Here is a 16,642-nt window from a genome sequence, read left to right as displayed (position 1 = left end):
AACTAGGGGGAAAACATCTTTCCTGTTTACACCCAAAAAATCTTTTTCTTTTTTTTTTCTTTTTTTTTTTTAAATAGAGACTGGCACTTCTAAAGTCCTATCAAGTGCAACAAAGTAATGTACACAAAGTCAAAGAGGCTTCAATTCCATGTATTCTGGTTTATATTCCATATATTCCAATTTCCAACAGGGGGTAGCATTACACTACTACAAGAACATTTGATATTTAAAATACACTCAGTTTCCCCACATTTGCTAGTCTGAGCTTCCTTGTACAATAGCTCGGTTAATTTCCACTCATTCTGCACCAAGTGAAAACCACTCAAGGCAGAGACTCCAGCAAAACTACTGTACCACTGAAAACAAGGCTCAGACGGGGCCCAAACAGGTATGTATAACAGCAGACTTGACTCTGCTGTGCAGATAATAAGCAGCATGGTGTTCTCATCTCATTCGTCTTGGTCAGCGTGTAAAAGAAATAGGAGAGGCAAGGTGCACATAGACTGGGTGCAACACCTCACGTGATTCATTTCTTTTGTATTTTAAAGTTCACCAGACTAACTGTGCTACCACTGAGCATCTCAGTACTGCAGAAGTACCTGTGAAATTAGGAGGGCTTGACAAAGGGGAAGTGTTGTTCTACATTTTCTTAGAATAGCACATACCAGCAGAAACAACAGAGTTCTGCTGCAGTAGGAGCGTTAGCCCATTTCAAGATTTTAAAAGTCAATACAAAAGGACTGTTGAGCAGGAAGCTTGGAGAGACTGAAAGTAAATAAATAGGACCATCATTAACATATACACATATGCACACATGTACTCACAAAGGAATTCAGATATCCTTGCTCTCTTGACTAGCAAATGAGTGATTTATGGCAAATTTACACCAGAACAGACATGTAAGACAAAAGGTCCAATAAACCATTCATTTCTTGACACTGAGACATTCCTTCTCTGATGAGGAAAGGGGATGAGCTTCAACCAACACGCTTAAGACATATTACACATTTTTCAATGAAAACTAGCTCTTTCGCCACTGTACTGAGAAGTATCCTAAATTATCACGACTATTCTTGTAAAAAAGTTTCTGATTAATAGAAAATTAATTCCACCAATTATGCAAAATTGCATAAAGTATCACTTTTACTCGTTTTCTGCTTGCAACAAGACTTTAAATCCAAGTCATCTCTTCATGAAGAAAAGGGACTTTTTCTGCAAATAAAGAATTTAACTACAACTCTACAGCTACAGTGACAAACAGTAAATAGAGAAGGGCTCAAATGTGAAAATATTTCAAAAGCTAGCAAAGTGAAATCTCAGATGTTAGAGACAAATTAAACCTACCTCTACAAATTCTTAGAGATGAAGAAAGTTTATGTTAAGCTGTAATTACCATTTTGAATGTTCACCTAGGGACTGCCCTAAGAAAAGTCTGTTCCTTCTTCTACTTCCCCCCAAAGAGTTGTTTGAGAGCTTAGCTTGTGCTTGCACTGAAAATACACTTGGGCCTGTTTTGTAGCCGATGGAGCTATGCCAATTTACATTAGACTAGTTATTTGATTCCTTCCTTCCAGCCCATTCCACATAAAGGCCTGAAGAAAAGAATCCTTGTTATAACTGGTGCATCCTGCTCCACACAGAGAGAGAACTAGAGTGGGCTTAATTATGAGCCTATGAAGAATAAAAATGAAAGCCTTGCAATATCATATTCACTTAATTTTCCTTCTTTTTCAACCTCACATTTACAGCTAAAGTTAGCCAACTTCTCCCAGAAAAAAATTATTAACAAGATAATCAATGATCATCATTAGAAAGAAATGGATGGAACTAGAAGGACAAATAAGGGAGAGAAAGCTCAAAATAGTAAGATAAGTGTTTTCCTTTGTCCCCAACCCATCACTGAAATTATGGTTTGTCAAAGGTAATGAAACTATAATTAAGCTGCACAGCTTCAAAGGATACAGATACTTAACTATGCATGGGGGCTGCTCACAGGCTTCTCCTATATTGGAGAACACTGTTATAAATTATTAGGTATAATTATTTCTGTAGTTTTCCAAAGCTTTCTATAGCCGTTATCTCCGTAGCACGTGTGTTCTGCTTGACTTTGTGTCTCAAGGAATGAGATGAATTGGCAAACTTCATCTGGAAATGTTTTCCTAGTGCTACAGAGGATTCAAGTATACAGTTACTAGCCCTGATATAGCCCACTTAACACTTCTCTGTCCTTGTAATAAACCAGATCTGGAAAAGGTTTATATTTCCTTAATATTTTCCGGGCTCAAATTTCTTGTACATTCAAAATTGCTTCCAATCAGCATTGAATTAGCAGAGGATTCCACAGAATCCAGACTACTGCAGAGGATGTGGCTGGGGGAGAGGGAATACAGCCAGAGTTCATGTCCCACTGATTCCCAGCTGTTGAAACAGTCATTTCAGTTGATTGACAGCTGGCTGCTGCAGTTTATACTGCGAATAGCCCAATATCCTCATGTGACAGGACTTAGGAGCACAAAGTCAATTTTAAAGCCCCTTTTCCATCTAGTCTTTGGACTTGTGTGGGATTGAACTGCTTCACAGAAAGTCTCAAGGACTGCTTTCTTTCATCTACCCTGCTTTAGGAAAGGAAGCATGGAAATACAGAAAAGATAATGCCAAGGAAGACATACAAACAGAGCTTGTATGCAGTAAAGGCACTTTACTGCAGCCTAGAATCTGTATGTAAGACTCTGGTATTCACTCACCCCATCCTGGCTGTCCTTTATCACATGGATCCCATTAACAGTCACTTGTTTTGATCTTAACAGCCCCATCCCGCCCGAGGATGCTCAGTCTTTTACACACATACAAAAAGTACATGTTACAGACATATTGAAGCATCAAACTTCACTGGAGCTGTAGCAGAGGGGATGGAACAGCAACAGTAGCTCCACGTAACATTTTTCCCCACACATCTGTCCTACACCCATGGGTTGAATTACTCCCTGAAGCAAGTTAGGGTTTCTCAAGGGACCCTTCAACAGGCAGTATGTTACGACGCTAGCAAGGATGGCCAGAATGCAGGGACGTCCCTCCCTCCACAATTTAGGAATGGAACAGAAAAGGCTGTATGGTTTTACAAGGCTAGTAAAAAGTGGGGTAAAGAGCATTTTTTACACCATAAAAAAGATTTGCTCAGTTGCTCAGGCACAGTAACTTTAAGGTTTCATTATGATACTGTGGCTCTGACCCAGAGGTCCTACACTTTGAGCTGAGTTTAGCCAGCACCAAAGAAACGCAACAGTAAGTATCTACTTACTTAAGATGGGGCAGTTGACTAGCTGAAATACTTAACTGCAGATCTTCAGACAGCTTGAACTGCTCCAGAAGTTCCCTGTGGCTTTCACACCTCTTACTGGGGAAGAGCTCAGAGTTTTACCTAATCTCTATTCAGGCAAAATGGCTTTTGACCTCAAAAAATAAAAATAAAAAAAAAATCATTGCATCAAAAAAATTTGCAAAATTAGATTTGATGCAATATGCCTCTCCATAAGAATTTAAGAAAAGAATATATGAAGAAAACATAATACAATTATGTTTTTCTTTTCTTCCTCTGGTGTTACAACTTGGCTTAAATTTTAGCCATATCCTCAAGCATGTTCTTGATATCTTTGTCCTTTCTAAATGCTAAAAAATTTCTGAACCCTCCCGCTAATCCCATGCTTAGAAAGAACCGATTTTCAACTGCCATGTCCTCAGTTGTAGACTTTCTGAATCCACTGTAAGGTGGAGTGTAACCATTTCTGCATTAATAACTTCTTTCCAGTAACTCTGAAGTTCTTGAAAGACACCATTCTTCAAGCTCAATTTCACACACAAAAAAAATCTGTTGAAATAATGTATTCAGTGCCACTGCTCTGTGATCTTTCATTAAATAGAAAATGGCTTTGAACTGTTTGTTGAAATTATAAAAATTAGTGACAGACTTCCCAGCATTTAAAAAAAATAATCGTAGAGCAGCTGCTCCATCCTGGCAGGTTGATTTTCTTCTTTAGTAACTCTTATTAACGAGTTCCTTTTCTGTCCACAGTTCACTTGAAAGGCAAACAACTTTCTGTCTCTCTCACTGCAGCCTGGAAAACATCACATTTAATATAATCTTTATCACTTGGACAGAATTGTCCATATCCAAAGTACTGTAGAAACACCATCCCATCAATCCTGACAATAGCCTTGGGAAGTAAACATTATCCAGTCACAGATATTATACAACTAGGTAGACTGAGGTAAGCTGGTCACAACCACAATAATAAAACATAACACAAAATTCCTAGATCAGTGCAAATCTTGAGCTTCTTACCTCTCGTCCACACCCTGGGATTCCCCTTTGATTTAAAGTGAGACACTGTCCAAAACACTGTCATCTGCACTTTGCCATCACAAATTCCTGCCAGGAGACTGCATTAGACAACTAGCTTTATAGCACAGCATGCGGGTTTGCAAAATGCATCCAACACCAAGCCAGGCAGGGCAAGGACACCAAAGTTTAGTATGGATTTCTTCTGTATTTCCTGAGGTCCAGAGCAATCAACCCCACTCTTCTACTCTCTGCTATGTGGACTTTCGCAGAAAATTGCCTTTCTTTTGTTCTCTAGACATGTTCCCTAGCATTTCAGCAGAAGCATTCATAATTATGCATAATAAAGCAATACATAAAATTGCAAGGCAACTTTAAAACAGTCCATCCTGAAGACTGTTCGGCAGGCTTTTCTATACCACAATGGCTTTCCCACATTTTCTAACCCTCCTGCCTATGGGAAGTACTCATTCTGTTCTGAACATGTAAATATTTTTCAGTGATTCATTCCTCAAATTGATTTCAGTGTATTTTTTTGTGGAGCAGGTAATAAACAATTTTCTCTTCAGTGGATTTGTTGCCACACCTGCCATTTTCTTGCTAACAAATGCCAAAATCCCATTACCTGTATGAAGATGTTGTTACCATATTATTAAATTTTACTAAGCCAATATTAGAAAAACTTATTTGCTCTTTATGAACCAAGTAATACAACTTGATATAGGGTTGCACAGGTATAGTAGAAACAGTAAGAATTTGCCTGTGTCACAACCTCTACACAACTGGCATCTCAAGGATCTAATCTGATTACAAGTCCATATGGGATATTATCAACCACACTGACAGTATTTCCATAGATATCTTGAAGTAATAAGTATATTGGGCATCTTGAATTACCAAAACTAATTCCACTCATGTGTCTTGTCATGGGTTGTGGACAAATTTAAGCACAGTTTGTGTAATTTTGTTGGAACACATTTCATCTTTCTAATTTGCATACTTCCAATTTTAAGTGGCTCTGTCAAAAAGGGTTGGTAGGAAAGGTCGCACCCCTACTGAGCATCTATTTTCAATCTTCTCATCTACTCACAGTGAGCTGCTGTCAACCCTCCAGACATGTCATCCAAATGATTGCTATCCTACTGACACTTGCCAATTCCTTCTGAGCCACGCAATTACTTTGATATCAGTGACTGTTAATGAAAACAGAATATTTTGTGTACAGCCTTCTTTAATCCATGATCTTAAAAATATAATGTTGGTAGACATTACAAACATTTTGCAGAAATGCAAGTCAAGGAATGGAGGGGTTTTTTTAAGTAACTTTGTTTATGATCTTGCAGAAGGAGAGGAACCACAGGGGAATCAAACGTAGCAATCTCAATGCAGGGCTGCCACTGGAGTTATTTTCTTCCCTCTGAGTTCAGCTCAATGTAATCCATGTTTTCATAATCTCTTTTTGTGGTTTCTTCCTCTGCAGGTGAATTCTACTTTCTCCCTTTTAGAAAATGAAGGTAGAAAGTGTCTGCTAACACTTTATAGGATTCTGTAGAATTTTTCCAGAAATAAATTAATTTCTATTTAGAAAAAAAGAAGACAGAAAGACAGAAAAAAAACCCTTCCTTTTTCCATTGGCCATGTTCCAAGCAATCTAATGAGTCTCTTTACAACTGGATCAAAAACAAAAACCCCACAAACCCTACATTCCAAAGGGAGTAATTTTTTTCCAGTTTTTATTGTCAGATTCCTCCTCTTTCAAAACATTTCTTTCTCTCTCTTCAGAAAAGCTATTGCTCCCAACAGAGGAAGAAGTAGCCATCAGTTGTAGTAATAATAAAAGCTGTTATCCAGCTTGATTGTATTTAGGGGAGGAAGTAGATTTTTCCATTTGTTCATTCTGATGGGTATAAAAGGTCCATACTGTGGTTTATCAATATCTGCACTGGGTCTCTGACAGAAAAGCAATCCAGCAACATTTCTATTTAGTACAGAAGAATTAATTGTGCTGAGCTAAGTTGTCTGCATTCCCTCATGTAGGAAAGTGCTCTCTTCTCTTGACATTATTAATATCATTTCACTTACCAGTGCTTCTGTGGCAGGCACTTTTTTTCCCATTACAGACCATAGGCTATCTGTTCAGCTTAGTGCCTGATCCCAAGAAGTGCTGGGAGCTTAAGTCTTATTCTGAATTCAGATTAGAACCTTTAGTCTTAGCACAAACACTGTGGGGATTCTTTCACAATAGATGGAGAGTACCTTCAGTATTATTTTTTAGATAAGAGGTAAGGCAGCCTCCTACAGTGCCAAAAGTGAGTCAGATCTGCACAGTTCTGGTGGGGTTGGCATGTCTTGTATTTTACTGTGACGTCTGAAATCCAAAGTCACACCCATTAAGCGACCTCCTCCAAGCAAAGCTTTGGAAGAGCCAGATCACTTATATGAGCCCTTACCAGCAACAGCAAAGTAAAAGGAAGCTGGGCCCCTTCTTGATTATTTGGGAGTGAAGCCTATTGCCAAGAAGCATTATAATATTGTACAAAATAACAGCAGTAAACTGAGAAGAAAAAAAAATCTCCCTTCCCCTGTGAACTGCTGATAAGCAACATCTCAACACAGTGCATAAGCAGATCCAACAGCACCTTAGTAAGAGGACGGGAGTTAACACTGTGATAGACTTGGGGTCCTGGCAAAAACTACCAAAAGGAAAACAAAAGAAATCAAGCTCTAAGCCTGACACTACACCCACCTCTTTTATGCCCCTTTCCTCTGCCAGTTTCAACTGGAGAACATGCTTTTGCTCCAATCTTTGATTTGCACAGTGATGTGCGCTTTTGTCAGCACAACCAGCTCCAGAAATGACTGCATTTCATTGCAAAGACAGCAGTGATCATGGATTTCTTCTATTTCAGAAAGATGTTGTGGGGAAATTGGTGTTTTTAAAGATGCCTTTGAATCTGTGAAAAGCCCAAAAAATAACACTACTTTATTGTAAAAATTTCAGAGCCTTTTACGATAACTGTAATGTAAGTAAAATGCCAGACTGCCAAATCATTGTCCAGTGCGGTCACCTCATTCAGTGGTGATACATGTTATGGAAGATGCACCTCATTGCAGGTTAATGCATCACAGTCAGGACTTTAAAAAAAAAACAATTGGAATTAAATCTGAAAAGAACAGAAATGCAAGTTTTCTAATTCATGCCAAAAGCCAGTAATACCCAGAATCAATGGTCATCAAAGCATAGGAGAGCCTCACAAACACACTGTCACTCAGGTCAATAATACTGACGACGGACTTCCAGATTCCTCTGGGGTGCAAACTGTTCCTGTTATAGTTTTGACAGCGTGTGTGTTGCCTAACTGCCCAGAGCTCTGAGATTAGAGCAGAAATGCAAGTAGAAACAATGCTGTAGAAGATGACAAATGCATCCTTCTCAGCTGAGAATTTAGACAGCCTGTAGCTTTTTTGAAGGTGGGAAGAAGCATAAAATGTTACAGCATCACACATCAATAATGTTAAAAAAAAACTTTTGAAAGAGATGTAAAAGGTGTGTAATTACGAATAATCATGTTCCTATACTTTCGGAGAAAGCGGGGAAATAAACACACTATAAGATAAACACATAAGGTGTTCAGTCTCATGGGGAAAGAGGTAATGGCGCCAACAGAAAAAAAATAGCTACATTAAAGTTGTATATAACAATATATTGTGATTTCTTTAGTATCTATTTTAATACTACATTAGAAAAGTACCTGATTAAAAGCCAAAAAAATGAAAACATTGTCAGTTACATGGATGTGGCGTGGCAATGTAGTCTGCAACCGCTATTTCTCAAATCTCACTACACAAGTTTACACCTTATAGGCCTTCTCTTCTACCACTTTCAAAAGCAGCGTCTACAATGAAAGGAGACACACCAGCTAAATCCAGGGTTAAGGGTTTTGTACAGGATTTGGAAGACCAAGGCTATATTCCCAACCCAGTTACAGGCTGTTCATGACCTTGGTTAAATCAGTCCAGGCAAGACCACAAAACAGACCTCAGTGCAAGATGTTCTTTAGAGTTCAAGCCCCTTCTCTACCTGAGGACACATCAGCCTTGCTTCTCTCTAGGCTTAGTCTCTCCCTGGTCTACAATGCACAATGGAAACACAGATATTCATAGTAGCCCTGGATCTACCCAAAGACTCTGCACTCACAAAAGGCTGCATGTGGTTAACAAGCCCTGCAGGGACATGGTGCTGCATGATTAAATATACTGAGTAAAGTGCCTGCTCAAGGATCACAGTACAGACATGCACATGCCTTCCCTTAAAGTTGTAATGAAAAATAAAGCAGTTTCTACAGAGCAGACTAAAAGAGGTAAATTTCCTATCAGCTAATCAAAGCAACTCCCCACTTAAACTGAGATCCACATCGCCCCAAGGCAGGTACCAGCTCTCCCTATATTGTGTAGGGAAGGGTTGCTAAGCCACTCAGCATTGTGGATCCTGCTACCTGACAAAACCCCTAAACTCTTTTGTGCATCGTGACCACAGCATTCCCATATTTCTGCTTACTACAGATACGCTGGGAAATTCAAAGTTTGAGCATAGAGTTACTGTGATAGCAGGAACTATACAAATACCTCACAGAGGATTTGGGTAGACCGGCTCCAAATTTGGGACCATTGTCTCCAAGGAGGTTTTGGTATTTTTAAATGATCAACTAAAATAGGTGGCTGAATATCAATACAGGATTGATGATAACAGCCACACACAAACTGACACTTTCTTTTCTCCTCTATCATGGCAAGTTAACTACCAAAGCAGTAATCAAGCCTATATTTCCACATACATAAGAACTCCCACTGACATAAATATGAGTTTAGGGTGAGCTAGACATACATAAAAGTCATTCCTACTAATAGGCCCATTTCAAGCTGTCAACAGTGATTTTAGTACAACACTAAGTAGTGTGAAGAGACAGCCATAATCATTCCATATTAATTCAACTTGCTAGAAGATGAAGGTCAGGGGACAAAAAGCAAAGCAAAACTAAAATCAGTACTTGTCAGATGGAAAAGGACAAAACCAGTTGGAAAATAATTTTATTTTTCAGACTTCTAAGAAAATTTACAAACAATGGTGGTGTAAAAAAAAGACACCCTATAAAAAAGGTTGACATCATTTCTCAAACTATAGCATCAAATGAAGTTACAGAGCAGCATACAGTGAAATTCTATTCATCAAATTAGTATTAGCTAAGTGGTTGAAAATGTAATAAGTAAAGTCTAATAATAGATCTCTACAGCTTACTCAGAAATCCCATAACAATCCAACATTCTGAGCTTAAAATATACTTACAATACACAAAGAATTAATCTCTGCAATCATCTATAGCACTGAAATCACCTAGGCAAAAATTACATAGCAAAGGCACACCTTGTGAAGTTTGTAAAGAAGGACATCTTGAGCACACTACAATAACGTACAACAGAAAGCAAAACACCCTGCATGCTTGCTTATTAATCCCCAATGTCTAATATGAATACAATATAGAAATAATAGAAGCAATATTTAGTGACTTTCTTCATGCTGGTTCTATTCTTCATCCAGAGTGAAACAGAAAGGCTTCCTTGCCCTATTTTCTGTTTGAACCTTGGCACCTTCCCAGGGTATGTTCTCCCTATGTTCATCATCATCCTTGTCATTAGTGGAGCAGGTGGTTCTTAACCAAGTCAATCCCAATCATGAATGCCACCATGCCTTCCACATACGCATGTCTTCATCCTGCAACCTGTCTCCAACTCTTCACATGCTGAACTCCAATGTGCACAGACAATGTGCCCAAGTCTAACCTCAATTTGCCAAAGTTTACATACAGGGCAGAAAACAAACCAATGCTTATATCCTTTATTACTGCTGTAGACTTTCCTCTACTCAGGTCACTCACTCACTTTAAATAGTAGGCATTTAAAAACCATCAACACAATTTAATTAACAGCTTAACTTGAGATCGCAAAGGAACTCCAAACACTGGCACACTAAAGCCTTTTGAACATGAATTTGAATACATGTGAAAACCTGGTGTCTTCATTAATCCATAAATCAACTCCTCCTGGCCCTAACTGCATCTTAAACATATTCTGTTCAGAGCACAAGGAATAAGAATTGTTTTTTAGTTACAGCGTATGGATTTGTGCTTTCACTGTATTCATCATGAGAAAAGCCAAAGATGGTGTCCATTAAATACTGCTGAAATAATTAATCTTGACGGTTCAGGACAATGTATCAAAATGTTATTTTTTCTTTCAAAAGTAAAAACAAACCCATGAATCATTCCGTTTAATGAGACTTCTTTCCCGAATGCTTACAAATGGGTAGGAAAAAAAAGACAAGAAGCAGCTGTGCATATCTCATGCTAAAACAGGAGTTAGTAAGAGTGTTGCAGCCATGTTCCTCTCACTAAATTTGTTTAAATATTGAAATTCTTGCCAACTGATATCATTAGGGCAACTGGAAACACCATGAAACCTGACAGCACTTGGCAATAAAAGATGTGGGGGGGTGTGCTGTTGGTGTCAACAGACAGTTGAAGAAGTGACATAATTTAGCCTTTAATGGCTTTGAAGATATACAATGGAATACTCACTTTCAGCTTCCTGTCTGCCACAGATGTCCAGGGTAAACTTTGATAAACCCATGTCTAAACTGACAATTCAGATCACCCAGTAACATTTAGAGCTAACTGTACCTTAACTAATTCTTTCCTCGCTTCCTATAACAAAGCCATCTTGGAGCTTTCTGGTCCCAGAGCAGAGCCCTTCTAGGAATCAGTCTTGTGCATTTTTCCCATCTTCTCTCTAACTACAGGCAGCAGACACAGAAAGCCAGCAGCAGATAACACTGCTGTGCACCCTGCTGCCTGCACTGCAGAAAGAACAGAAGTGGGAGGCTGAATGTCAGGCCCTTGCATCCAGCCAAGCTTTCAGAATTAGGCTAGAGGGCTAGTGAGGGCCTTTGGTGCTGATGGCTGGCAAGGATGGTCTTGGAAGACCACTGATCCTAATAATCAGTGTAGACACAACCTTAGCCTGTCACACCAGTGCCTCCATACCTCCCAAATGCTGCAAGTACATGACAAACTAACGTGCAACATGCTGTTACAGAGGCTATACAAGCGCCTCAGGCAGACAGCATTTTCTAGTTTTCAGACACGTGAAGGCAGTCAATGATGCAAACGCATTAAATACCTTGTGAGAAGAAAATAATCCCTCAAGTTTATAATATTTTAATTTTTCTTTCATAACTTACGATACACTCAAGCCCGTTTCATAGCAGTGATTTATGTAATCCTACATGCTCAATTAAAATGTACACACTTCAGTGGCAATACTTAATTCCTCAAACAAAAGTCTCTCTTGCTGAATCCCTGCTTCACACATTTCTTAATTTGAGCACTCCCTCTAACCTTCCTAGCCTTTCAACAGCTCACCAACACAAACAGCTTTACTTTCTTCTAGTTTAGCAAACACATTCACCAAAAAGGTCTTCTCCAGAATAGGTAAAAACAGAAATATTTTCTCCATGCAATGTACAACTAATGCATAAAGCTTACTGCCATAAAAAGCCAAGAATTTAGCAGGGTTCAAAAAGAACTTATGGGACTATCAGTCATAGTAACAGATACTGGCAAATGTGTTTAGAAAGGCATATGAATCTCCATGGTTCATACGGTTGAATCTGAATCTTCAGGTTTTAAGTGTTTATGTGACTGGTGATCAAAAATGTTTTTTCCTGCAAATACACTGTCCTGGTAGTACACCACTAATGAGTACACCTCCTCTAAAGTATCTGTCACTGCCCAGTTGTAAATATAATACTGGATTAGTTGATCTGCTATGGATTGCCATGCTAACTTGGCTATCTTCTCTTTCCCCAGTGAGAAGCTTCGCTAACCTGGCTTCTTGTGCAAGACATGCTCAAACTACAATGATAAAGAAAAGAAAAACTTTAGTAAAATAAAAAATATGTACTGTGGTCACCTAAAGAGCAGCACATACTATTTGGCCTCCCTTCTTCTTTTGAAATACCAGTAGTAAGACAGATCAATGTCCTTCATGCTAAATTACTATTATATGACAAATTCAGCCCTCTCATGTGCCTATAAAGCTTCTGTCTCTGTAAGCCACTTACATACACCCAAAACCAGAATTGGCCAATTTAAAAGTAATGATTGATGGCCTATATTGTTCAGTGTTTTCTTTATCAGGCACAGATTTTGAGGAAACTGTGTGCTAAGCCTCTCAACTTGAGCATAAACAATGCAAAAGTTATTACCAATTCAAATTATAAAGGGAATAATAGTATTTATGACTTGCAACTTAAGTAATTTTAAATTAATCATGCTATATTAAGTAAGGCTTGTTAGCATCTGCTCAGTGTTAGGTATTTACCTTTAGTCCACCACAGATTGGACAAGCTGAAAAAAGAGCTCTTGTCATCCCAAGGTGGGGGCTACATGTGTCATAGGGGTCAGCTGAGGCCCCACTAGGTGGTGACAACTCACTACTTTTGGAGTCTGACACCTGTCCTTGTGGTTTTGTGTCTGACCACCTCGAAACAAAATCCACATATGTCTCATCACTTGAGTCCTTGCTGCTTTCTGCGAGTAAGGATGAAGGCCTCCCTCTGTCCTGGCTGTGCTCAGGTACCCTGTGTGCTTCCAAGTGTGGTAGTAGCAGTTTTGGGTCACTAGCACCTTGAGGTGACACGGTCTGGTCCTTGGGTAGCGTGGAATCTGCACTCTTCGGTTGCACATCTTTAGAAGCTGCCTGTAACAAACTCCTGGGTATATCATAAATATGTCTGAGAGAGCTGGGAACCTGATACTCTGATCCCACACCTCGCTGGGGCTCACTGTGAGGACAAGTACATAAATTCTGATCCGAAGGAAAGTTCAACGGCAAGCTTAGCAATGATCCAAACTCATCACCATGGCAAATGTCCAAGCTCCCAGCATAGGAAGAGAAGCTTCCAGAGTAAGAAGAGTGACTACCAGTAGCTATTCCACTGTCAGAAGAACTCTGACGACCTATTTCCTGTAGCTGTCTGGATCGGAGGGGCTTTGGAGGTGGTTTTGTGGTGCCACGTGCCCCTTCTGGAAGGGTCTTTTCTTCCCCAAGATGAATGCCCTTTGCAGCTGCCAGTCCGTGACTCTCTTGAGAAGTGCTGGCTGAAGACTGTTCAGGCCAAATTGTCAGTCTGCTCCCAACACTAACATCTGAGTGGCTTGTATCTGAAGACGAGCTTGAAAGACTTCTATCGTCTCCTAGAAAAGAAGAAAAGACATCAACCTATGTTTAAAACACAATCAACAGACTGAAGCATGGCAAGTATGTACAAACAGAAAGGACCCTGACATTCCATCTGTTTTTTGTAAGGGGAACTTCTGTCAGAAAGCCAGAATTCCTGCAATAATTCCTGTCCCCATGGGAAAAATAAAATGCCAATAGTATGTTACCTTGCTATAACCCTACCACATTATGGAACATAATGCATTCAGGGCAAAATTTTTAGAGTTTATGCACCAAGTTCTCCCCTTTTCAACCATATTTTACTTCCGTACAGTTAATTAGTTTTATTTTAGATACCTCTATCTTATATCACAAGGAATAGTCACAAAGTCCCATGCTCAGAATAGCTGAGGATGCTCTGAAGAAAACCTTATTACTGTAACCCAAAGCCATATAAGATATTTCCATGTTTCTACTTGATCTGAATAAACCAAATTGTTATCTTATTTGCACTTTTTTCTCTATTTAAATCTTATCTGAATGACAAAGTGAATGTTAAAGAGACCACAAAAATAAAATCAAACTTAAGACTGTCCTGTTCTCTCCTCTGAGCTCTCCTACACTGTACCTTTCCATAATATCCATACCAAAATGCAACCATACATCACTGTAACAAACAAAAATGAGAATACTAGTACTATAAAAATGTTTACATATCTATATACAAAAAGATCTTCCATGATTCATTTATGCACATATTGCAAGAATTTTTTTCTCACTGATACTTGCAAGAAGGACACTTTTACAGGTAACTACTACTATCCAAGACAGAAGATGGAAGAAAAAAATTAAACATTGGCATGAAAGGGCATAAGGACAAAACACAAACATCACACAAACACATACATAAAAACAAACAAACAAAAAAACACCCACTTTCTTGTAGCAGCACACGCAGTCCACAATGTTATTTCCTTCCTTCTTAATAAAACCAATGTGAAAAAAAAGGCTGACAGTAGGATCATTTTGTAGGTATTAATTTTAATTCATTTTATTAATTTTAAACCTTGGCCAGTAAGTTGCCAGAGGGGGTAGAAAGAGGAAGGCTCCACTGCAAATTGTGACCTGACCTTCTGGTGTTACTAAGCTATTTCTGTTCTCAGGTGTTGAGGGAAAAGTTTTGAACAATTCTCTTGCTCTTCATGGAGTAATTCTTAACATATACTATCATAAAATAGCAATGTTTATCCCATGAAATCTAATCCTTTCTTTTCCCCCAGTGCCCATTGCACGACACTGGCTTGTGACCCCTGCATAAGTGTGACTACTGAGATTAAATCATACAGTTGTCTAGACGGAAGGCATGAATTACAAAAACATTAGTGTAGTTCTCAGCAACATGCCCAGGAGAAGAAATACACTTGTTAAATAAAAGTTATTCTGCTTACAAAAAAATACATTTTTATTGAAAAAATAAGATTGTTGAATTTATTTGAAATCACTTCTCTTAGACAAGTATTTTAGGCACTTTAAAACTTTGGAAGGGAAGCTTTCCCACAGTCTTGAAGAAAATTCTCTAACTACATAGAGCTACATGTTCTCCAAGGCAGTGGCAGAACCTAGATTTCCACATTCAGGCAAATGTCCTCCCACCAAACCTACAGGGACAGTCTTGTTGTTATAATATTTCCCATAAACACAAATATTTAATCTTCCTATGCAAAATTCAAATAACAGAATATGAAAATCTTACTCTAGGATTCCTCGTTCTCTGAGGATTATAACATTCTTAGGAGAATGAGGTCATAAATTCAAGTAATCTCAAGCAGAGAATATATACAAAGTTGGGCCACACATTTTCTAACCAGAGTGGATAAAAAAACGAGACGTGCTTCTCTATCAAGTCTCATTTGTTTTCCATCAATCTAGTCAAGTCTAGTAGTTATACGCTAACTAAGAAAAACCTCAGGAAGTCTCAGTGGAATTTAGTCACAAACCACATTACTCAGCAGTGTCAAGACTGAAGTAACAATGGACATGTATAGAAGCACATAATTAAGCTCTTGAGGATCTTCACAGGGCCATTTTTAGGCTTGTAGGCTTTAGAGTCAAGAGCAAAGCAGGTGTTTTGAAGATCTAACTTGTTATTAAACAATTCAAATGGCAGTTCAGGGCATAGGCTCTTTTACAAATCCAGTGCTAGACACCAATTCTACTTTGACACATAAACAACTCCAGAAGGGATATGCACAGATACCACCACGAACAGCAAGAATAATAACACTTAGAATCAAAGCACAGGAGTCTTAGGTTTTACTACAAAAATCTGCTGTAAGCCTGATATGTGAACTATAAAAGTCAGTTCATCTCACAGGCTGAAGTGAGTCAAGTACTTAAGCAGATATCAAACTTGACACAGACCGTTCTTTTGAAGTTGCACATGCACAAATTCAGTGGGATTCAGCATACTAAAGGATTTTCCTGTGCTGATAGTGTTTGATCCAAAACTCACTCTGCTCAGTTGAAAATGGATCTGACATCCATGTCAATGGATGTCAATGGATGTCAGACAATGCTGTTAAAGAACTGCCCCACAAGCAACAGCAGACAAATCAAATATCTTGACTATTTCTCTATTATTTTTCTTTTAACCGCAGCATCTTATAATTATATACATATGCACATTTCTGAAGCCTGGGAAGGAAGGAACACCATTTATTTTTATTTAATTAAAGATATTTCTTACCTCCACTGCCCTGGCGACTTGTATGGGACAGCAAGCTCAAGCGCTTTTCTAATTGCAAAGCTTCATGAGCCAATCTTTCTTCTGAATAGGCTGGATTTGTACTTGGATCTTTAAAAAGGAACAGAAAATAAATAAATAAAAAAGAAGAAACATGAAAAATACATAAAAAGAAGGGGGAAAAAAGATATAGTCCTATGTTAGATACTCCATTCTTATGCTTCTACTACAGGAGAGGCAAAAATCTGATCGGAAAATGTATGGGACAATCTGCCTTCAAGCACATC

General features: G+C 38.6%; 1 protein-coding gene across 1 annotated transcript in view; it reads right to left on the bottom strand.

Annotated features, from left to right (window-relative positions):
• Positions 1 to 16,642, bottom strand: part of DOK7 (docking protein 7) — a 68,799-nt gene that overhangs the window by 23,950 nt on the left and 28,207 nt on the right. Inside the window, exons 6-7 of the mRNA XM_072862580.1 lie at positions 16,359 to 16,466; positions 12,773 to 13,647 (exon numbers count right to left, since the gene is read on the bottom strand). Coding sequence (XP_072718681.1) covers positions 12,773 to 13,647; positions 16,359 to 16,466 — 983 coding nt within the window. The remainder of the gene's footprint in view (positions 1 to 12,772; positions 13,648 to 16,358; positions 16,467 to 16,642) is intronic.

This window comes from Ciconia boyciana, chromosome 5 (assembly GCF_034638445.1).
Source record: "Ciconia boyciana chromosome 5, ASM3463844v1, whole genome shotgun sequence".
Lineage (NCBI taxonomy): Eukaryota > Metazoa > Chordata > Aves > Ciconiiformes > Ciconiidae > Ciconia > Ciconia boyciana.
The sequence above is the reverse complement of the archived record's forward strand: the minus strand, read 5'-3'. Positions and strand labels throughout refer to the sequence as shown.